This window comes from Ascaphus truei, chromosome 4 (genome assembly GCF_040206685.1).
Source record: "Ascaphus truei isolate aAscTru1 chromosome 4, aAscTru1.hap1, whole genome shotgun sequence".
Lineage (NCBI taxonomy): Eukaryota > Metazoa > Chordata > Amphibia > Anura > Ascaphidae > Ascaphus > Ascaphus truei.
Genome location: NC_134486.1, coordinates 3,907,810 through 3,931,598, shown reverse-complemented (window position 1 = coordinate 3,931,598; position 23,789 = coordinate 3,907,810). Strand labels below are relative to the sequence as shown.

General features: G+C 52.8%; 1 protein-coding gene across 1 annotated transcript in view; it reads right to left on the bottom strand.

Moving 5' to 3' along the window:
- GTF3C2 (general transcription factor IIIC subunit 2) overlaps nt 1-23,463 on the bottom strand; it is a 75,146-nt gene extending 51,683 nt beyond the window's left edge. Inside the window, exon 1 of the mRNA XM_075595206.1 lies at nt 23,224-23,463. Coding sequence (XP_075451321.1) covers nt 23,224-23,440 — 217 coding nt within the window. The 5' untranslated portion in view covers nt 23,441-23,463. The remainder of the gene's footprint in view (nt 1-23,223) is intronic.
- Between the last annotated feature and the right edge of the window lie 326 nt (nt 23,464-23,789).

Below are 23,789 nucleotides of genomic sequence, written 5' to 3'. Positions count from 1 at the left end.
ACTGGAGAAATGAGGGTCCTTATCGCACTGGGGAAATGAGGGTCCTTATCACACCGGAGAAATGAGGGTCCTTATCGCACCGGAGAAATGAGGGTCTTTATCGCACTGGGGAAATGAGGGTCCTTATCGCACTGGAGAAATGAGGGTCCTTATCGCACTGGAGAAATGAGGGTCCTTATCGAAATGGAGAAATGAGGGTCCTTATCGCACTGGAGAAATGAGGGTCCTTATCGCACTGGAGAAATGAGGGTCCTTATCGCACCGGAGAAATGAGGGTCCTTATCGCACCGGAGAAATGAGGGTCCTTATCGCACTGGGGAAATGAGGGTCCTTATCGCACTGGAGAAATGAGGGTCCTTATCGCACTGGAGAAATGAGGGTCCTTATCGAAATGGAGAAATGAGGGTCCTTATCGCACTGGAGAAATGAGGGTCCTTATCGCACTGGAGAAATGAGGGTCCTTATCGCACCGGAGAAATGAGGGTCCTTATCGCACCGGAGAAATGAGGGTCCTTATCGCACCGGAGAAATGAGGGTCCTTATCGCACCGGAGAAATGAGGGTCCTTATCGCACCGGAGAAATGAGGGTCCTTATCGCACCGGAGAAATGAGGGTCCTTATCGCACCGGAGAAATGAGGGTCCTTATCGCACCGGGGAAATGAGGGTCCTTATCGCACTGGGGAAATGAGGGTCCTTATCGCACCGGAGAAATGAGGGTCCTTATCGCACTGGGGAAATGAGGGTCCTTATCGCACTGGGGAAATGAGGGTCCTTATCGCACTGGGGAAATGAGGGTCCTTATCGCACCGGGGAAATGAGGGTCCTTATCGCACCGGGGAAATGAGGGTCCTTATCGCACCGGAGAAATGAGGGTCCTTATTGCAATGGAGAAATGAGGGTCTTTATCGCACTGGGGAAATGAGGGTCCTTATCGCACCGGAGAAATGAGGGTCCTTATCTCACTGGAGAAATGAGGGTCCTTATCGCACTGGAGAAATGAGGGTCCTTATCGCACCGGAGAAATGAGGGTCCTTATCGCACCGGAGAAATGAGGGTCCTTATCGCACCGGAGAAATGAGGGTCTTTATCGCACCAGAGAAATGAGGGTCCTTATCGCCCTGGAGAAATGAGGGTCTTTATCGCACTGGGGAAATGAGGGTCCTTATCGCACCGGAGAAATGAGGGTCCTTATCTCACTGGAGAAATGAGGGTCCTTATCGCACTGGAGAAATGAGGGTCCTTATCGCACCGGAGAAATGAGGGTCCTTATCGCACCGGAGAAATGAGGGTCCTTATCGCACCGGAGAAATGAGGGTCCTTATCGCACTGGCTGAAGACCTTTTCAAGCCTAAATAATAAAGATGGTACATTCTCTATATACATATTCAGCATGTAACTAGTTAAAATTAGTCATTTAGTATCAAGTTAGAAACGATATTGGAAAATGATTAGCTGCCTCTGAAAAGATAATAAGATAAATGGAGATAAGAACCGGGCTGGGGACTATTTGATATATATTGAAAGGTGGGACATTTATTTGCACCCATCTAATGAGCGAGAGTTCATTTGGCGAGCCAACTAGCCCGGGGCCTCGTACACTTCCAAAGGGGGGAAAGAAGCCCACAAAAGATCGTGAGAGGGGGTGCACCTTGTGGCACGGAAGACTCTCCAGGTAACCCTCCAGACCTTGATGTAAGAGTACGGTCACCGCGTGACACAGAAGGATACCGGGGAGGCACCAGTTGATTTAAGACACTTTCCTGAAGTAGATCAGTTCGCAAGAAGGATCTTCAGGACTATACCAATGAAATATCGGAGGGATTTCTGACCAGGAAGAGACTTATCGGTGGCCACCGAGACCAAAGCGATCAAGGAGAGACACTCCAGGTCTGTTCCAGTGTACCATGTTAAATAAATGCATTTATAAATAACATTTTGCCTCTGTTTCTATTGAGAGTACTACACCACAGACGAATCACCAGAGCTTCAAACAGAAGAGACCCCAGGCAAGGACCCACCTATCCTGAACCTGCTCATTTCTATCAAACAGAAGAGATCCCAGGCAAGGACACACCTATCCTGAACCTGCTCATTTCTATCAAACAGAAGAGACCCCAGGCAAGGACCCACCTATCCTGAACCTGCTCATTTCTATCAAACAGAAGAGACCCCAGGCAAGGACCCACCTATCCTGAACCTGCTCATTTCTATCAAACAGAAGAGACCCCAGGCAAGGATCCGCCTATCCTGAACCTGCTCATTTCTATCAAACAGAAGAGACCCCAGGCAAGGACCCACCAATCCTGAACCTGCTCATTTCTATCAAACAGAAGAGACCCCAGGCAAGGACCCACCTATCCTGAACCTGCTCATTTCTATCAAACAGAAGAGACCCCAGGCAAGGACCCACCTATCCTGAACCTGCTCATTTCTATCAAACAGAAGAGACCCCAGGCAAGGACCCACCTATCCTGAACCTGCTCATTTCTATCAAACAGAAGAGACCCCAGGCAAGGACCCACCTATCCTGAACCTGCTAATTTCTATCAAACAGAAGAGACCCCAGGCAAGGACCCGCCTATCCTGAACCTGCTCATTTCTATCAAACAGAAGAGACCCCAGGCAAGGACCCGCCTATCCTGAACCTGCTCATTTCTATCAAACAGAAGAGACCCCAGGCAAGGACCAACCTATCCTGAACCTGCTCATTTCTATCAAACAGAAGAGACCCCAGGCAAGGACCAACTTATCCTGAACCTGCTAATTTCTATCAAACAGAAGAGACCCCAGACAAGAACCCACCTATCCTGAACCTGCTCATTTCTATCAAACAGAAGAGACCCCAGGCAAGGACCCACCTATCCTGAACCTGCTCATTTCTTTCAAACAGAAGAGATCCCAGGCAAGGACCCACCTATCCTGAACCTGCTCATTTCTATCAAACAGAAGAGACCCCAGGCAAGGACCAACCTATCCTGAACCTGCTAATTTCTATCAAACAGAAGAGACCCCAGGCAAGGACCCACCTATCCTGAACGTGCTCATTTCTATCAAACAGAAGAGACCCCAGGCAAGGACCCACCTATCCTGAACCTGCTCATTTCTTTCAAACAGAAGAGATCCCAGGCAAGGACCCACCTATCCTGAACCTGCTCATTTCTATCAAACAGAAGAGACCCCAGGCAAGGACCAACCTATCCTGAACCTGCTAATTTCTATCAAACAGAAGAGACCCCAGACAAGGACCCACCTATCCTGAACGTGCTCATTTCTATCAAACAGAAGAGACCCCAGGCAAGGACCCACCTATCCTGAACCTGCTCATTTCTATCAAACAGAAGAGAAGCCAGGCAAGGACCCACCTATCCTGAACCTGCTCATTTCTATCAAACAGAAGAGATCCCAGGCAAGGACCCACCTATCCTGAACCTGCTTATTTCTACCAAACAGAAGAGACCACAGGCTAGGACCCACCTATCCTGAACCTGCTCATTTCTATCAAACAGAAGAGATCCCAGGCAAGGACCCGCCTATCCTGAACCTGCTCATTTCTATCAAACAGAAGAGACCCCAGGCAAGGACCCACCTATCCTGAACCTGCTCATTTCTATCAAAAAGAAGAGACCCCAGGCAAGGACCCACCTATCCCGAACCTGCTCATTTCTATCAAACAGAAGAGACCCCAGGCAAGGACCCACCTATCCTGAACCTGCTCATTTCTATCAAACAGAAGAGACCCCAGGCAAGGACCCACCTATCCTGAACCTGCTCATTTCTATCAAACAGAAGAGACCCCAGGCAAGGACCCACCTATCCTGAACCTGCTCATTTCTATCAAACAGATGAGACCCCAGGCAAGGACCCACCTATCCTGAACCTGCTCATTTCTATCAAACAGAAGAGACCACAGAAAAGGACCCACCTATCCTGAACCTGCTCATTTCTATCAAACAGAAGAGACCCCAGGCAAGGACCCACCTATCCTGAACCTGCTCATTTCTATCAAACAGAAGAGACCCCAGGCAAGGACCCGCCTATCCTAAACCTGCTCATTTCTATCAAACAGAAGAGACCCCAGGCAAGGACCCGCCTATCCTGAACCTGCTCATTTCTATCAAACAGAAGAGACCCCAGGCAAGGACCCGCCTATCCTGAACCTGCTCATTTCTATCAAACAGAAGAGACCACAGGCAAGGACCCGCCTATCCTGAACCTGCTCATTTCTATCAAACAGAAGAGACCCCAGGCAAGGACCCGCCTATCCTGAACCTGCTCATTTCTATCAAACAGAAGAGATGCCAGGCAATGACCCACCTATCCCGAACCTGCTCATTTCTATCAAACAGAAGAGACCCCAGGCAAGGACCCACCTATCCTGAACCTGCTCATTTCTATCAAACAGAAGAGGCCCCAGGCAAGGACCCACCTATCCTGAACCTGCTCATTTCTATCAAACAGAAGAGACCCCAGGCAAGGACCCACCTATCCTGAACCTGCTCATTTCTATCAAACAGAAGAGACCCCAGGCAAGGACCCACCTATCCCGAACCTGCTCATTTCTATCAAACAGAAGAGACCCCAGGCAAGGACCCACCTATCCTGAACCTGCTCATTTCTATCAAACAGAAGAGACCCCAGGCAAGGACCCACCTATCCTGAACCTGCTCATTTCTATCAAACAGAAGAGACCCCAGGCAAGGACCCACCTATCCTGAACCTGCTCATTTCTATCAAACAGAAGAGACCCCAGGCAAGGACCCACCTATCCTGAACCTGCTCATTTCTATCAAACAGAAGAGACCCCAGGCAAGGATCCGCCTATCCTGAACCTGCTCATTTCTATCAAACAGAAGAGACCCCAGGCAAGGACCCACCTATCCTGAACCTGCTCATTTCTATCAAACAGAAGAGACCCCAGGCAAGGACCCACCTATCCTGAACCTGCTCATTTCTATCAAACAGAAGAGACCCCAGGCAAGGACCCACCTATCCTGAACCTGCTCATTTCTATCAAACAGATGAGACCCCAGGCAAGGACCCACCTATCCTGAACCTGCTCATTTCTATCAAACAGAAGAGACCACAGAAAAGGACCCACCTATCCTGAACCTGCTCATTTCTATCAAACAGAAGAGACCCCAGGCAAGGACCCACCTATCCTGAACCTGCTCATTTCTATCAAACAGAAGAGACCCCAGGCAAGGACCCGCCTATCCTAAACCTGCTCATTTCTATCAAACAGAAGAGACCCCAGGCAAGGACCCGCCTATCCTGAACCTGCTCATTTCTATCAAACAGAAGAGACCCCAGGCAAGGACCCGCCTATCCTGAACCTGCTCATTTCTATCAAACAGAAGAGACCCCAGGCAAGGACCCGCCTATCCTGAACCTGCTCATTTCTATCAAACAGAAGAGACCCCAGGCAAGGACCCACCTATCCTGAACCTGCTCATTTCTCTCAAACAGAAGAGACCCCAGGCAAGGACGCTCCTATCCTGAACCTGCTCATTTCTATCAAACAGAAGAGATGCCAGGCAATGACCCACCTATCCCGAACCTGCTCATTTCTATCAAACAGAAGAGACCCCAGGCAAGGACCCACCTATCCTGAACCTGCTCATTTCTATCAAACAGAAGAGGCCCCAGGCAAGGACCCACCTATCCTGAACCTGCTCATTTCTATCAAACAGAAGAGACCCCAGGCAAGGACCCACCTATCCTGAACCTGCTCATTTCTATCAAACAGAAGAGACCCCAGGCAAGGACCCACCTATCCCGAACCTGCTCATTTCTATCAAACAGAAGAGACCCCAGGCAAGGACCCACCTATCCTGAACCTGCTCATTTCTATCAAACAGAAGAGACCCCAGGCAAGGACCCACCTATCCTGAACCTGCTCATTTCTATCAAACAGAAGAGACCCCAGGCAAGGACCCACCTATCCTGAACCTGCTCATTTCTATCAAACAGAAGAGACCCCAGGCAAGGACCCACCTATCCTGAACCTGCTCATTTCTATCAAACAGAAGAGACCCCAGGCAAGGATCCGCCTATCCTGAACCTGCTCATTTCTATCAAACAGAAGAGACCCCAGGCAAGGACCCACCTATCCTGAACCTGCTCATTTCTATCAAACAGAAGAGACCCCAGGCAAGGACCCACCTATCCTGAACCTGCTCATTTCTATCAAACAGAAGAGACTCCAGGCAAGGACCCACCTATCCTGAACCTGCTCATTTCTATCAAACAGAAGAGACCCCAGGCAAGGACCCACTTATCCTGAACCTGCTCATTTCTATCAAACAGAAGAGACCCCAGGCAAGGACCCACCTATCCTGAACCTGCTCATTTCTATCAAACAGAAGAGAAGCCAGGCAAGGACCCACCTATCCTGAACCTGCTCATTTCTATCAAACAGAAGAGATCCCAGGCAAGGACCCACCTATCCTGAACCTGCTTATTTCTACCAAACAGAAGAGACCACAGGCTAGGACCCACCTATCCTGAACCTGCTCATTTCTATCAAACAGAAGAGATCCCAGGCAAGGACCCGCCTATCCTGAACCTGCTCATTTCTATCAAACAGAAGAGACCCCAGGCAAGGACCCACCTATCCTGAACCTGCTCATTTCTATCAAACAGAAGAGACCCCAGGCAAGGACCCACCTATCCTGAACCTGCTCATTTCTGTCAAACAGAAGAGACCCCAGGCAAGGACCCACCTATCCTGAACCTGCTCATTTCTATCAAACAGAAGAGACCCCAGGCAAGGACCCACCTATCCTGAACCTGCTCATTTCTATCAAACAGAAGAGACCCCAGGCAAGGACCCACCTATCCTGAACCTGCTCATTTCTATCAAACAGATGAGACCCCAGGCAAGGACCCACCTATCCTGAACCTGCTCATTTCTATCAAACAGAAGAGACCACAGAAAAGGACCCACCTATCCTGAACCTGCTCATTTCTATCAAACAGAAGAGACCCCAGGCAAGGACCCACCTATCCTGAACCTGCTCATTTCTATCAAACAGAAGAGACCCCAGGCAAGGACGCACCTATCCTGAACCTGCTCATTTCTATCAAACAGAAGAGATCCCAGGCAAGGACCCACCTATCCTGAACCTGCTCATTTCTATCAAACAGAAGAGACCCCAGGCAAGGACCCGCCTATCCTGAACCTGCTCATTTCTATCAAACAGAAGAGACGCCAGGCAAGGACCCGCCTATCCTGAACCTGCTCATTTCTATCAAACAGAAGAGACCCCAGGCAAGGACCCGCCTATCCTGAACCTGCTCATTTCTATCAAACAGAAGAGACCCCAGGCAAGGATCCGCCTATCCTGAACCTGCTCATTTCTATCAAACAGAAGAGACCCCAGGCAAGGACCCACCTATCCTGAACCTGCTCATTTCTCTCAAACAGAAGAGACCCCAGGCAAGGACGCACCTATCCTGAACCTGCTCATTTCTATCAAACAGAAGAGATGCCAGGCAATGACCCACCTATCCCGAACCTGCTCATTTCTATCAAACAGAAGAGACCCCAGGCAAGGACCCACCTATCCTGAACCTGCTCATTTCTATCAAACAGAAGAGACCCCAGGCAAGGACCCACCTATCCTGAACCTGCTCATTTCTATCAAACAGAAGAGACCCCAGGCAAGGACCCACCTATCCTGAACCTGCTCATTTCTATCAAACAGAAGAGATCCCAGGCAAGGACCCACATATCCTGAACCTGTTCATTTCTATCAAACAGAAGAGACCCCAGGCAAGGACCCGCCTATCCTGAACCTGCTCATTTCCATCAAACAGAAGAGACCCCAGGCTAGGACGCACCTATCCTGAACCTGCTCATTTCTATCAAACAGAAGAGACCCCAGGCAAGGACCCACCTATCCTGAACCTGCTCATTTCTATCAAACAGAAGAGACCCCAGGCAAGGACCCACCTATCCTGAACCTGCTCATTTCTATCAAACAGAAGAGATCCCAGGCAAGGACCCACCTATCCTGAACCTGCTCATTTCTATCAAACAGAAGAGACCCCAGGCAAGGACCCACCTATCCTGAGCGTGCTCATTTCTATCAAACAGAAGAGACCCCAGGCAAGGACCCGCCTATCCTGAACCTGCTCATTTCTATCAAACAGAAGAGAACCCAGGCAAGGACCCACCTATCCTGAACCTGCTCATTTCTATCAAACAGAAGAGACCCCAGGCAAGGACCCACCTATCCTGAACCTGCTCATTTCTATCAAACAGAAGAGATCACTGGCAAGGACCCACCTATCCTGAACCTGCTCATTTCTATCAAACAGAAGAGATCCCGGGCAAGGACCCACATATCCTGAACCTGCTCATTTCTATCAAACAGAAGAGATCCCAGGCAAGGACCCACCTATCCTGAACCTGCTCATTTCTATCAAACAGAAGAGATCACTGGCAAGGACCCACCTATCCTGAACCTGCTCATTTCTATCAAACAGAAGAGATCCCGGGCAAGGACCCACATATCCTGAACCTGCTCATTTCTATCAAACAGAAGAGACCCCGGGCAAGGACCCACCTATCCTGAACCTGCTCATTTCTATCAAACAGAAGAGACCCCAGGCAAGGACCCACCTATCCTGAACCTGCTCATTTCTATCAGACAGAAGAGACCCCAGGCAAGGACCCACCTATCCTGAACCTGCTCATTTCTATCAAACAGAAGAGACCCCAGGCAAGGACCCACCTATCCTGAACCTGCTCATTTCTATCAAACAGAAGAGACCCCAGGCAAGGACCCACCTATCCTGAACCTGCTAATTTCTATCAAACAGAAGAGACCCCAGGCAAGGACCCACCTATCCTGAACCTGCTCATTTTTATCAAACAGAAGAGACCCCAGGCAAGGACCCACCTATCCTGAACCTGCTAATTTCTATCAAACAGAAGAGACCCCAGGCAAGGACCCACCTATCCTGAAACTGCTCATTTCTATCAAACAGAAGAGATCCCAGGCAAGGACCCACCTATCCTGAACCTGCTAATTTCTATCAAACAGAAGAGACCCCAGGCAAGGACCCACCTATCCTGAACCTGCTCATTTCTATCAAACAAAAGAGACCCCAGGCAAGGACCCATCTATACTGAACCTGCTCATTTCTATCAAACAGAAGAGACCCCAGGCAAGGACCCACCTATCCTGAACCTGCTCATTTCTATCAAACAGAAGAGACCCCAGGCAAGGACCCGCCTATCCTGAACCTGCTCATTTCTATCAAACAGAAGAGGCCTCAGGCAAGGACCCACCTATCCTGAACCTGCTCATTTCTATCAAACAGAAGAGACCCCAGGCAAGGACCCACCTATCCTGAACCTGCTCATTTCTATCAAACAGAAGAGACCCCAGGCAAGTACCCACCTATCCTGAACCTGCTCATTTCTATCAAACAGAAGAGACCCCAGGCAAGGACCCACCTATCCTGAAACTGCTCATTTCTATAAAACAGAAGAGACCCCAGGCAAGGACCCACCTATCCTGAACCTGCTCATTTCTATCAAACAGAAGAGACCCCAGGCAAGGACACACCTATCCTGAACCTGCTCATTTCTATCAAACAGAAGAGACCCCAGGCAAGGACACACCTATCCTGAACCTGCTCATTTCTATCAAACAGAAGAGACCCCAGGCAAGGACCCACCTATCCTGAACCTGCTCATTTCTATCAAACAGAAGAGACCCCAGGCAAGGACCCGCCTATCCTGAACCTGCTCATTTCTATCAAACAGAAGAGATCCCAGGCAAGGACCCACCTATCCTGAACCTGCTCATTTCTATCAAACAGAAGAGACCCCAGGCAAGGACCCACCTATCCTGAACCTGCTCATTTCTATCAAACAGAAGAGACCCCAGACAAGGACACACCTATCCTGAACCTGCTCATTTCTATCAAACAGAAGAGATCCCAGGCAAGGACCCACCTATCCTTAACCTGCTCATTTCTATCAAACAGAAGAGATCCCAGGCAAGGACCCACCTATCCTGAACCTGCTCATTTTTATCAAACAGAAGAGACCCCAGGCAAGGACCCACCTATCCTGAACCTGCTCATTTCTATCAAACAGAAGAGACCCCAGGCAAGGACCCACCTATCCTGAACCTGCTCATTTCTATCAAACAGAAGAGATCCCAGGCAAGGACCCACCTATCCTGAGCCTGCTCATTTCTATCAAACAGAAGAGACCCCAGGCAAGGACCCACCTATCCTGAACCTGCTCATTTCTATCAAACAGATGAGACCCCAGGCAAGGACCCACCTATCCTGAACCTGCTAATTTCTATCAAACAGAAGAGACCCCAGGCAAGGACCCACCTATCCTGAACCTGCTCATTTCTATCAAACAGAAGAGACCCCAGGCAAGGACCCACATATCCTGAACCTGCTCATTTCTATCAAACAGAAGAGACCCCAGGCAAGGACCCGCCTATCCTGAACCTGCTCATTTCTATCAAACAGAAGAGACCCCAGGCAAGGACCCGCCTATCCTGAACCTGCTCATTTCTATCAAACAGAAGAGACCCCAGGCAAGGACCCGCCTATCCTGAACCTGCTCATTTCTATCAAACAGAAGAGACCCCAGGCAAGGACCCACCTATCCTGAACCTGCTTATTTCTATCAAACAGAAGAGACCCCAGGCAAGGACCCACCTATCCTGAACCTGCTCATTTCTATCAAACAGAAGAGGCCACAGGCAAGGACCCACCTATCCTGAACCTGCTCATTTCTATCAAACAGAAGAGATCCCAGGCAAGGACCCACCTATCCTGAACCTGCTCATTTCTATCAAACAGAAGAGATCCCAGGCAAGGACCCACCTATCCTGAACCTGGTCATTTCTATCAAACAGAAGAGATCCCAGGCAAGGACACACCTATCCTGAACCTGCTCATTTCTATCAGACAGAAGAGATCCCAGGCAAGGACCCACCTATCCTGAACCTGCTCATTTCTATCAAACAGAAGAGACCCCAGGCAAGGACCCACCTATCCTGAACCTGCTCATTTCTATCAAACAGAAGAGACCCCAGGCAAGGACCCACCTATCCTGAGCCTGCTCATTTCTATCAAACAGAAGAGACCCCAGGCAAGGACCCACCTATCCTGAACCTGCTCATTTCTATCAAACAGAAGAGACCCCAGGCAAGGACCCACCTATCCTGAACCTGCTCATTTCTATCAAACAGAAGAGATCACTGGCAAGGACCCACCTATCCTGAACCTGCTCATTTCTATCAAACAGAAGAGATCCCGGGCAAGGACCCACATATCCTGAACCTGCTCATTTCTATCAAACAGAAGAGACCCCGGGCAAGGACCCACCTATCCTGAACCTGCTCATTTCTATCAAACAGAAGAGACCCCAGGCAAGGACCCACCTATCCTGAACCTGCTCATTTCTATCAGACAGAAGAGACCCCAGGCAAGGACCCACCTATCCTGAACCTGCTCATTTCTATCAAACAGAAGAGACCCCAGGCAAGGACCCACCTATCCTGAACCTGCTCATTTCTATCAAACAGAAGAGACCCCAGGCAAGGACCCACCTATCCTGAACCTGCTAATTTCTATCAAACAGAAGAGACCCCAGGCAAGGACCCACCTATCCTGAACCTGCTCATTTTTATCAAACAGAAGAGACCCCAGGCAAGGACCCACCTATCCTGAACCTGCTCATTTCTATCAAACAGAAGAGACCCCAGGCAAGGACCCACCTATCCTGAAACTGCTCATTTCTATCAAACAGAAGAGATCCCAGGCAAGGACCCACCTATCCTGAACCTGCTCATTTCTATCAAACAGAAGAGACCCCAGGCAAGGACCCACCTATCCTGAACCTGCTCATTTCTATCAAACAGAAGAGACCCCAGGCAAGGACCCATCTATACTGAACCTGCTCATTTCTATCAAACAGAAGAGACCCCAGGCAAGGACCCACCTATCCTGAACCTGCTAATTTCTATCAAACAGAAGAGACCCCAGGCAAGGACCTGCCTATCCTGAACCTGCTCATTTCTATCAAACAGAAGAGGCCTCAGGCAAGGACCCACCTATCCTGAACCTGCTCATTTCTATCAAACAGAAGAGACCCCAGGCAAGGACCCACCTATCCTGAACCTGCTCATTTCTATCAAACAGAAGAGACCCCAGGCAAGTACCCACCTATCCTGAACCTGCTCATTTCTATCAAACAGAAGAGACCCCAGGCAAGGACCCACCTATCCTGAACCTGCTCATTTCTATCAAACAGAAGAGACCCCAGGCAAGGACCTGCCTATCCTGAACCTGCTCATTTCTATCAAACAGAAGAGGCCTCAGGCAAGGACCCACCTATCCTGAACCTGCTCATTTCTATCAAACAGAAGAGACCCCAGGCAAGGACCCACCTATCCTGAACCTGCTCATTTCTATCAAACAGAAGAGACCCCAGGCAAGTACCCACCTATCCTGAACCTGCTCATTTCTATCAAACAGAAGAGACCCCAGGCAAGGACCCACCTATCCTGAACCTGCTCATTTCTATAAAACAGAAGAGACCCCAGGCAAGGACCCACCTATCCTGAACCTGCTCATTTCTATCAAACAGAAGAGACCCCAGGCAAGGACACACCTATCCTGAACCTGCTCATTTCTATCAAACAGAAGAGACCCCAGGCAAGGACACACCTATCCTGAACCTGCTCATTTCTATCAAACAGAAGAGACCCCAGGCAAGGACCCACCTATCCTGAACCTGCTCATTTCTATCAAACAGAAGAGACCACAGGCAAGGACCCAACTATCCTGAACCTGCTCATTTCTATCAAACAGAAGAGATCCCAGGCAAGGACCCACCTATCCTGAACCTGCTCATTTCTATCAAACAGAAGAGACCCCAGGCAAGGACCCACTTATCCTGAACCTGCTCATTTCTATCAAACAGAAGAGACCCCAGACAAGGACCCACCTATCCTGAACCTGCTCATTTCTATCAAACAGAAGAGATCCCAGGCAAGGACCCACCTATCCTGAACCTGCTCATTTCTATCAAACAGAAGAGATCCCAGGCAAGGACCCACCTATCCTGAACCTGCTCATTTTTATCAAACAGAAGAGACCCCAGGCAAGGACCCACCTATCCTGAACCTGCTCATTTCTATCAAACAGAAGAGACCCCAGGCAAGGACCCACCTATCCTGAACCTGCTCATTTCTATCAAACAGAAGAGATCCCAGGCAAGGACCCACCTATCCTGAGCCTGCTCATTTCTATCAAACAGAAGAGACCCCAGGCAAGGACCCACCTATCCTGAACCTGCTCATTTCTATCAAACAGATGAGACCCCAGGCAAGGACCCACCTATCCTGAACCTGCTCATTTCTATCAAACAGAAGAGACCCCAGGCAAGGACCCACCTATCCTGAACCTGCTCATTTCTATCAAACAGAAGAGACCCCAGGCAAGGACCCGCCTATCCTGAACCTGCTCATTTCTATCAAACAGAAGAGACCCCAGGCAAGGACCCGCCTATCCTGAACCTGCTCATTTCTATCAAACAGAAGAGGCCCCAGGCAAGGACCCGCCTATCCTGAACCTGCTCATTTCTATCAAACAGAAGAGACCCCAGGCAAGGACCCGCCTATCCTGAACCTGCTCATTTCTATCAAACAGAAGAGACCCCAGGCAAGGACCCACCTATCCTGAACCTGCTTATTTCTATCAAACAGAAGAGACCCCAGGCAAGGACCCACCTATCCTGAACCTGCTCATTTCTATCAAACAGAAGAGGCCACAGGCAAGGACCCACCTATCCTGAACCTGCTCATTTCTATCAAACAGAAGAGGCCCCAGGCAAGGACCCACCTATCCTGAACCTGCTCATTTCTATCAAACAGAAGAGATCCCAGGCAAGGACCCACCTATCCTGAACCTGGTCATTTCTATCAAACAGAAGAGATCCCAGGCAAGGACACACCTATCCTGAACCTGCTCATTTCTATCAGACAGAAGAGATCCCAGGCAAGGACCCACCTATCCTGAACCTGCTCATTTCTATCAAACAGAAGAGACCCCAGGCAAGGACCCACCTATCCTGAACCTGCTCATTTCTATCAAACAGAAGAGACCCCAGGCAAGGACCCACCTATCCTGAGCCTGCTCATTTCTATCAAACAGAAGAGACCCCAGGCAAGGACCCACCTATCCTGAACCTGCTCATTTCTATCAAACAGAAGAGACCCCAGGCAAGGACCCACCTATCCTGAACCTGCTCATTTCTATCAAACAGAAGAGATCCCATGCAAGGACCCACCTATCCTGAACCTGCTCATTTCTATCAAACAGAAGAGATCCCAGGCAAGGACCCACCTATCCTGAACCTGCTAATTTCTATCAAACAGAAGAGACCCCAGGCAAGGACCCACCTATCCTGAACCTGCTCATTTCTATCAAACAGAAGAGACCCCAGGCAAGGACCCACCTATCCTGAACCTGCTCATTTCTATCAAACAGAAGAGACCCCAGGCAAGGACCCACCTATCCTTAACCTGCTCATTTCTATCAAACAGAAGAGATCCCAGGCAAGGACCCGCCTATCCTGAACCTGCTCATTTCTATCAAACAGAAGAGACCCCAGGCAAGGACCCACCTATCCTGAACCTGCTCATTTCTATCAAACAGCGTTTTGGGATATGCTGATTTGTTGCTAAGAAAATGAACCACTGCACTATGCAACTGCTGCCCCTTAACTCTTTCACTGCCAGGACTGGCCCACCCCTCGCTCCCTTTCAGTGCAGGACAGCATGTTCTAACTCCTCTTTCCCCCTCCTGTACGGGAGGAGACCTGTGGTACCTGAGGGCTCCGGTCTCTCTGGGGGGTGTGAACGTTCCGATTCTGACGGCTATCCCGAGACGCTGCTCGGTGCAAACCCGGCAGCTCTGTATCTGCTCTGCCTACCGTCCATCAGGAGTCGTGTCCAGAACCATTAGAAATCCATTTATTATATTAAAGTGTAAGGATTAGAACTTATAGCAAAACAATTGAATGTGAAGAAGTGTTCAGGTTTAACCATATGTCGAGTTGCGTTCTAGTGCAGGTTTGATGCCCAGCAGGTGTGGGAGGCTGGATGCACAGCAGATGTGGGAGGCTGGATGCCCAGCAGATGTGGGAGGCTGGATGCCCAGCAGATGTGGGAGGCTGGATGCACAGCAGGTGTGGGAGGCTGGATGCACAGCAGATGTGGGAGGCTGGATGCACAGCAGATGTGGGAGGCTGGATGCCCAGCAGATGTGGGAGGCTGGATGCCCAGCAGGTGTGGGAGGCTGGATGCACAGCAGATGTGGGAGGCTGGATGCACAGCAGGTGTGGGAGGCTGGATGCCCAGCAGATGAGGGAGGTTTGGGAGGCTGGATGCCCAGCAGATGTGGGAGGCTGAATGCCCAGCAGATGAGGGAGGTTTGATGCACAGCAGATGTGGGAGGCTGGGTGCCCAGCAGATGTGGGAGGCTGGGTGCCCAGCAGATGTGGGAGGCTGGATGCCCAGCAGATGTGGGAGGCTGGATGCCCAGCAGATGTGGGAGGCTGGATGCACAGCAGATGTGGGAGGCTGGATGCACAGCAGATGTGGGAGGCTCGATGCACAGCAGATGTGGGAGGCTGGATGCACAGCAGATGTGGGAGGCTGGATGCACAGCAGATGTGGGAGGCTCGATGCACAGCAGATGTGGGAGGCTGGATGCACAGCAGGTGTGGGAGGCTGGATGCACAGCAGGTGTGGGAGGCTGGATGCACAGCAGGTGTGGGAGGCTGGATGCACAGCAGGTGTGGGAGGCTGGATGCCCAGCAGATGTGGGAGGCTGGATGCCCAGCAGATGTGGGAGGCTGGATGCACAGCAGATGTGGGAGGCTGGATGCACAGCAGATGTGGGAGGCTGGATGCACAGCAGGTGTGGGAGGCTGGATGCACAGCAGGTGTGGGAGGCTGGATGCACAGCAGGTGTGGGAGGCTGGATGCACAGCAGGTGTGGGAGGCTGGATGCCCAGCAGATGTGGGAGGCTGGATGCCCAGCAGATGTGGGAGGCTGGATGCACAGCAGATGTGGGAGGCTGGATGCACAGCAGGTGTGGGAGGCTGGATGCCCAGCAGATGTGGGAGGCTGGATGCCCAGCAGATGTGGGAGGCTGGATGCACAGCAGGTGTGGGAGGCTGGATGCCCAGCAGGTGTGGGAGGCTGGATGCACAGCAGATGTGGGAGGCTGGATGCCCAGCAGGTGTGGGAGGCTGGATGCACAGCAGATGTGGGAGGCTGGATGCACAGCAGATGTGGGAGGCTGGATGCACAGCAGGTGTGGGAGGCTGGATGCACAGCAGGTGTGGGAGGCTGGATGCACAGCAGGTGTGGGAGGCTGGATGCACAGCAGGTGTGGGAGGCTGGATGCACAGCAGGTGTGGGAGGCTGGATGCACAGCAGGTGTGGGAGGCTGGATGCACAGCAGGTGTGGGAGGCTGGATGCACAGCAGGTGTGGGAGGCTGGATGCACAGCAGGTGCGGGAGGCTGGATGCACAGCAGGTGCGGGAGGCTGGATGCACAGCAGGTGCGGGAGGCTGGATGCACAGCAGGTGCGGGAGGCTGGATGCACAGCAGGTGCGGGAGGCTGGATGCACAGCAGGTGCGGGAGGCTGGATGCACAGCAGGTGCGGGAGGCTGGATGCACAGCAGGTGCGGGAGGCTGGATGCACAGCAGGTGCGGGAGGCTGGATGCACAGCAGGTGTGGGAGGCTGGATGCACAGCAGGTGTGGGAGGCTGGATGCACAGCAGGTGTGGGAGGCTGGATGCACAGCAGGTGTGGGAGGCTGGATGCACAGCAGGTGTGGGAGGCTGGATGCACAGCAGGTGCGGGAGGCTGGATGCACAGCAGGTGCGGGAGGCTGGATGCCCAGCAGATGTGGGAGGCTGGATGCCCAGCAGATGTGGGAGGCTGGATGCACAGCAGATGTGGGAGGCTGGATGCACAGCAGATGTGGGAGGCTGGATGCACAGCAGGTGTGGGAGGCTGGATGCACAGCAGGTGTGGGAGGCTGGATGCACAGCAGGTGTGGGAGGCTCGATGCACAGCAGATGTGGGAGGCTGGATGCACAGCAGGTGCGGGAGGCTGGATGCACAGCAGGTGCGGGAGGCTGGATGCACAGCAGGTGCGGGAGGCTGGATGCACAGCAGATGCGGGAGGCTGGATGCCCAGCAGATGAGGGAGGTTTGATGCACAGAAGATGTGGGAGGCTGGGTGCCCAGCAGATGTGGGAGGCTGGATGCCCAGCAGATGTGGGAGGCTCGATGCACAGCAGATGTGGGAGGCTGGATGCCCAGCAGATGAGGGAGGTTTGATGCACAGCAGGTGTGGGAGGCTGGATGCACAGCAGGTGTGGGAGGCTGGATGCACAGCAGGTGTGGGAGGCTGGATGCACAGCAGGTGTGGGAGGCTGGATGCACAGCAGGTGTGGGAGGCTGGATGCACAGCAGGTGTGGGAGGCTGGATGCACAGCAGGTGTGGGAGGCTGGATGCACAGCAGGTGTGGGAGGCTGGATGCACAGCAGGTGTGGGAGGCTGGATGCACAGCAGGTGTGGGAGGCTGGATGCACAGCAGGTGTGGGAGGCTGGATGCACAGCAGGTGTGGGAGGCTGGATGCACAGCAGGTGTGGGAGGCTGGATGCACAGCAGGTGTGGGAGGCTGGATGCACAGCAGATGTGGGAGGCTGGATGCCCAGCAGATGTGGGAGGCTGGATGCCCAGCAGATGAGGGAGGTTTGATGCACAGCAGGTGTGGGAGGCTGGATGCACAGCAGGTGCGGGAGGCTGGATGCACAGCAGGTGCGGGAGGCTGGATGCACAGCAGGTGCGGGAGGCTGGATGCACAGCAGGTGCGGGAGGCTGGAGCACAGCAGATGTGGGAGGCTGGATGCACAGCAGATGTGGGAGGCTGGATGCACAGCAGATGTGGGAGGCTGGATGCCCAGCAGATGAGGGAGGTTTGATGCACAGCAGATGTGGGAGGCTGGGTGCCCAGCAGATGTGGGAGGCTGGATGCCCAGCAGATGTGGGAGGCTGGATGCACAGCAGATGTGGGAGGCTGGATGCCCAGCAGATGAGGGAGGTTTGATGCACAGCAGGTGTGGGAGGCTGGATGCACAGCAGATGTGGGAGGCTGGATGCACAGCAGATGTGGGAGGCTGGATGCCCAGCAGATGTGGGAGGCTGGATGCACAGCAGATGTGGGAGGCTGGATGCACAGCAGGTGTGGGAGGCTGGATGCACAGCAGGTGTGGGAGGCTGGATGCACAGCAGGTGTGGGAGGCTGGATGCACAGCAGGTGTGGGAGGCTGGATGCACAGCAGATGTGGGAGGCTGGATGCACAGCAGATGTGGGAGGCTGGATGCACAGCAGATGTGGGAGGCTGGATGCACAGCAGATGTGGGAGGCTGGATGCACAGCAGGTGTGGGAGGCTGGATGCACAGCAGGTGTGGGAGGCTGGATGCACAGCAGATGTGGGAGGCTGGATGCACAGCAGGTGTGGGAGGCTGGATGCACAGCAGATGTGGGAGGCTGGATGCACAGCAGATGTGGGAGGCTGGATGCACAGCAGATGTGGGAGGCTGGATGCACAGCAGATGTGGGAAGCTGGATGCACAGCAGATGTGGGAGGCTGGATGCACAGCAGATGTGGGAGGCTGGATGCACAGCAGATGTGGGAGGCTGGATGCCCAGCAGGAGTGGGAGGCTGGATGCACAGCAGGTGTGGGAGGCTGGATGCAAAGCAGGTGTGGGAGGCTGGATGCACAGCAGATGTGGGAGGCTGGATGCACAGCAGGTGTGGGAGGCTGGATGCACAGCAGGTGTGGGAGGCTGGATGCACAGCAGATGTGGGAGGCTGGATGCACAGCAGGTGTGGGAGGCTGGATGCACAGCAGGTGTGGGAGGCTGGATGCACAGCAGATGTGGGAGGCTGGATGCACAGCAGATGAGGGAGGTTTGATGCACAGCAGGTGTGGGAGGCTGGATGCACAGCAGGTGTGGGAGGCTGGATGCACAGCAGGTGTGGGAGGCTGGATGCACAGCAGGTGTGGGAGGCTGGATGCACAGCAGGTGTGGGAGGCTGGATGCACAGCAGGTGTGGGAGGCTGGATGCAAAGCAGATGTGGGAGGCTGGATGCACAGCAGATGTGGGAGGCTGGATGCACAGCAGGTGTGGGAGGCTCGATGCACAGCAGATGTGGGAGGTTTGATGCACAGCAGATGTGGGAGGCTGGATGCACAGCAGATGTGGGAGGCTGGATGCACAGCAGATGTGGGAGGCTGGATGCACAGCAGATGTGGGAGGCTCGATGCACAGCAGATGTGGGAGGCTGGATGCACAGCAGATGTGGGAGGCTGGAGCACAGTAGGTGTGGGAGGCTGGATGCACAGCAGATGTGGGAGGCTGGATGCACAGCAGATGTGGGAACCTGGATGCACAGCAGATGTGGGAGGCTGGATGCACAGCAGATGTGGGAGGCTGGATGCACAGCAGATGTGGGAGGCTGGATGCACAGCAGATGTGGGAGGCTGGAGCACAGCAGGTGTGGGAGGCTGGATGCACAGCAGATGTGGGAGGCTGGATGCACAGCAGATGTGGGAAGCTGGATGCACAGCAGATGTGGGAGGCTGGATGCACAGCAGATGTGGGAGGCTGGAGCACAGCAGGTGTGGGAGGCTGGATGCACAGCAGATGTGGGAGGCTGGATGGTGATCCAGTGGCTAATGCTGTCCGAGAGGCACTACACAAAAATGATTCTTCTATAGTAAAAAGGGCTCCTCCTGATGCTGTGGCCTCCCCCCGATGCTGTGGCCTCCTCCTGATGCTGTGGGCCTCCTCATGAGGGAATGGTATAAATTTGAGATGGATAACGGCCTTCTCTATAGAGTTGTTCGATATCACGACCATCCTGACAGACGACAACTGTTTCTACTCCGGCGTCTACAAGGCCTCGTTTTAAGATCACTACATGATGATCACGGACATTTGGGGGTGGATAAAACCTTCGGCTTAGTGAGGGATCGGTTCTTCTGGCCTAGAATGTGGGAGTCAGTGGAGCAACACTGCAGGAAATGTCTACGGTGCATTCATAGAAAGACACTGCCCACCTGTGCTGCCCCAATGGGACATCTCAAAAGCTCCGGTCTTGGATTTAGTATGTATGGACTTTCTGTGTATAGAACCCGATTCAAAAGGCATCGGTGATGTGCTGGTAGTGACAGATCACTACACTCGATACGCCCAAGCGTTTCCCACTAAAGATCAAAAAGCCATCACTGTGGCCAAAGTATTGTGGGAGAAGTATTTCACGCACTATGGCTTGCCTAATAGAATGCGCTCTGACCAGGGAGGAGACTGAGAGTAAGCTTATCAAAGAACTGCTCAAGCTACTAAACGTTCAAAAGTCTAGAACCACTCCCTACCACCCGGGGGAGAAGACCTTCCTGAAAGATTCAATCGGACATTGTTGGATATGTTAGGCACGCTGCAAGACTCCAAGAAGGGAGAGTGGAACAAGCATGTGGGGGCCTTAGAACATGTGGGGGCCTTAGTACATGTGGGGGCCTTAGTACATGTGGGGGCCTAAGTACATGTGGGGGCCTAAGTACATGTGGGGGCCTAAGTACATGTGGGGGCCTAAGTACATGTGGGGGCCTAAGTACATGTGGGGGCCTAAGTACATGTGGGGGCCTTAGTACATGTGGGGGCCTTAGTACATGTGGGGGCCTTAGTACATGTGGGGGCCTTAGTACATGTGGGGGCCTTAGTACATGTGGGGGCCTTAGTACATGTGGGGGCCTTAGTACATGTGGGGGCCTTAGTACATGTGGGGGCCTTAGTACATGTGGGGGCCTTAGTACATGTGGGGGCCTTAGTACATGTGGGGGCCTTAGTACATGTGGGGGCCTTAGTACATGTGGGGGCCTTAGTACATGTGGGGGCCTTAGTACATGTGGGGGCCTTAGTACATGTGGGGGCCTTAGTACATGTGGGGGCCTTAGTACATGTGGGGGCCTTAGTACATGTGGGGGCCTTAGTACATGTGGGGGCCTTAGTACATGTGGGGGCCTTAGTACATGTGGGGGCCTTAGTACATGCATACAACTGCACCCGGCACGAATGAACAGGATACACACCGTACTTCCTCATGTTTGGGCGAGAAGCACGCTTACCGGTGGATATTCGTCTACGGGTATCTACCGATGGGGTACCCAATACAACACACTTTCGCTATGTAAAAGACAGTGTACATCGTGCCTATCAGCTCGCCGAAAGCGTGTGGCCTGAGGGACGGCCATTCCCAGTTAGGTCAGAAAGTCACGATCCAGCGGTAAGTACAACCCCAGGGACGTTACGCTTAGCGTTCCTGTGAGTGACCGCGGCTGAGAATGGCCGTCACAGGAGGAGCTCCTCGGGCTCAGGGAGACGTGGGTTTATTAAGTGGGGTTCTGCTGTAAGACACGGAATGGCCCATTCACTCCCAATGCCAGAAAGTGTCCCATGCCATAGCACTGCTTAGTAAAGAAGGGCTACAATGTAATAACTCGCACATCATGGGGCCGTCTGTCAGGTCACCCGGGGAAGAGACACAGCCACATTCCCAATGGGAAAGGTCCACAGAGGGGGTGAGAACAACTGTGAGAGAAAGGGGGAGCGAGAGAAAGGGGGAGCGAGAGAAAGGGGGAGCGAGAGAAAGGGGGAGCGAGAGAAAGGGGGAGCGAGAGAAAGAAAGGGGGAGCGAGAGAAAGAAAGGGGGAGAGAGAGAGAAAGGGGGAGCGAGAGAGAGAGAGAGAAAGGGGGAGCGAGAGAGAGAGAGAGAAAGGGGGAGCGAGAGAGAGAGAAAGGGGGAGCGAGAGAGAGACAGGGGGAGCGAGAGAGAGAGAGAAAGGGGGAGCGAGAGAGAGAGAGAGAAAGGGGGAGCGAGAGAAAGGGGGAGCGAGAGAAAGAAAGGGGGAGCGAGAGAGAGAGAGAAAGGCGGAGCGAGAGAGAGAGAGAAAGGCGGAGCGAGAGAGAGAGAGAAAGGCGGAGCGAGAGAGAGAGAAAGGGGGAGCGAGAGAGAGAAAGGGGGAGCGAGAGAGAGAGAGAGAAAGGGGGAACGAGAGAGAGAGAGAGAAACGGGGAGCGAGAGAGAGAGAGAGAAAGGGGGAGCGAGAGAGAGAGAGAGAAAGGGGGAGCGAGAGAGAGAGAGAAAGGGGGAGAGAGAGAAAGAAAGGGGGAGCGAGAGAGAGAGAGAAAGGCGGAGCGAGAGAGAGAGAGAGAAAGGCGGAGCGAGAGAGAGAGAGAAAGGCGGAGCGAGAGAGAGAGAAAGGGGGAGCGAGAGAGAGAAAGGGGGAGCGAGAGAGAGAGAGAGAAAGGGGGAACGAGAGAGAGAGAGAGAAACGGGGAGCGAGAGAGAGAGAGAGAAAGGGGGAGCGAGAGAGAGAGAGAGAAAGGGGGAGCGAGAGAGAGAGAGAGAAAGGGGGAGCGAGAGAGAGAGAAAGGGGGAGCGAGAGAGAGAGAGAGAAAGGGGGAGCGAGAGAGAGAGAGAGAGAGAGAAAGGGGGAGCGAGAGAGAGAGAGAGAGAAAGGGGGAGCGAGAGAGAGAAAGGGGGGGAGAGAGAGAGAGAGAGAGAAAGAAAGGGGGGGAGAGAGAGAGAGAGAGAAAGAAAGGGGGAGAGAGAGAAAGGGGGAGAGAGAGAAAGGGGGAGAGAGAGAAAGGGGGAGAGAGAGAGAAAGGGGGAGAGGGAGAAAGGGGGAGAGAGAGAAAGGGGGAGAGGGAGAAAGGGGGAGAGAAAGAGAGAGAAAGGGGAGCGAGAGAGAGAGAGAGAAAGGGGGAGCGAGAGAGAGAGAGAGAAAGGGGGAGAGAGAGGGAGAGAGAGAGAGAAAGGGGGAGCGAGAGAGAGAGAGAGAGAGAGAAAGGGGGAGCGAGAGGAAGGGGGAGCGAGAGAAAGGGGGGGAGAGAGAGAGAAAGAGAGAGAGAGAGAAAGAGAGAGAAAGAAAGAGAAAGAGAGAGAGAGAAAGAGAGAGAAAGAGAGAGAAAGAGAGAGAGAAAGAGAGAGAGAGAGAAAGAGAGAGAGAGTTGTGGCCAGAGGGTAAGACCATGAGATGAGGAGGAGGGAACAGTGTTGACGGAGGGACCCACCATCGTAGAATCCAGCTGCCAGGTATTGGTGGGGTTTGGAGGGTAGCCAGGCCAAAGTGAAACATTGCCCGTTCTCCCCGGGGGTGGCCGCCCTGATGGAACCCATCTGCAGTCTCGCTACACAGTCCACCTGGAAGACAAGAGAGGGGACAGCTGAGAAGTGACCACAAGGCGGGTGGCACACAGCCACTGAGCCGGGGTTCTGGCCTACAAACATTTCCAGTGGAACCTGGCCTTACGTGGAGGTTTCCCCTAATGAGACCGGCTGGAGTATACAAGAAGAATCACTGATGTAGGTGGAAGGAGTAGCTTGGTGGCACTGATGTAGGGGCGAAGGAGTAGCTTGGTGGCACTGATGTAGGGGCGAAGGAGTAGCTTGGTGGCACTGATGTAGGGGCGAAGGAGTAGCTTGGTGGCACTGATGTAGGGGCGAAGGAGTAGCTTGGTGGCACTGATGTAGGGGCGAAGGAGTAGCTTGGTGGCACTGATGTAGGGGCGAAGGAGTAGCTTGGTGGCACTGATGTAGGGGGAAGGAGTAGCTTGGTGGCACTGATGTAGGGGCGAAG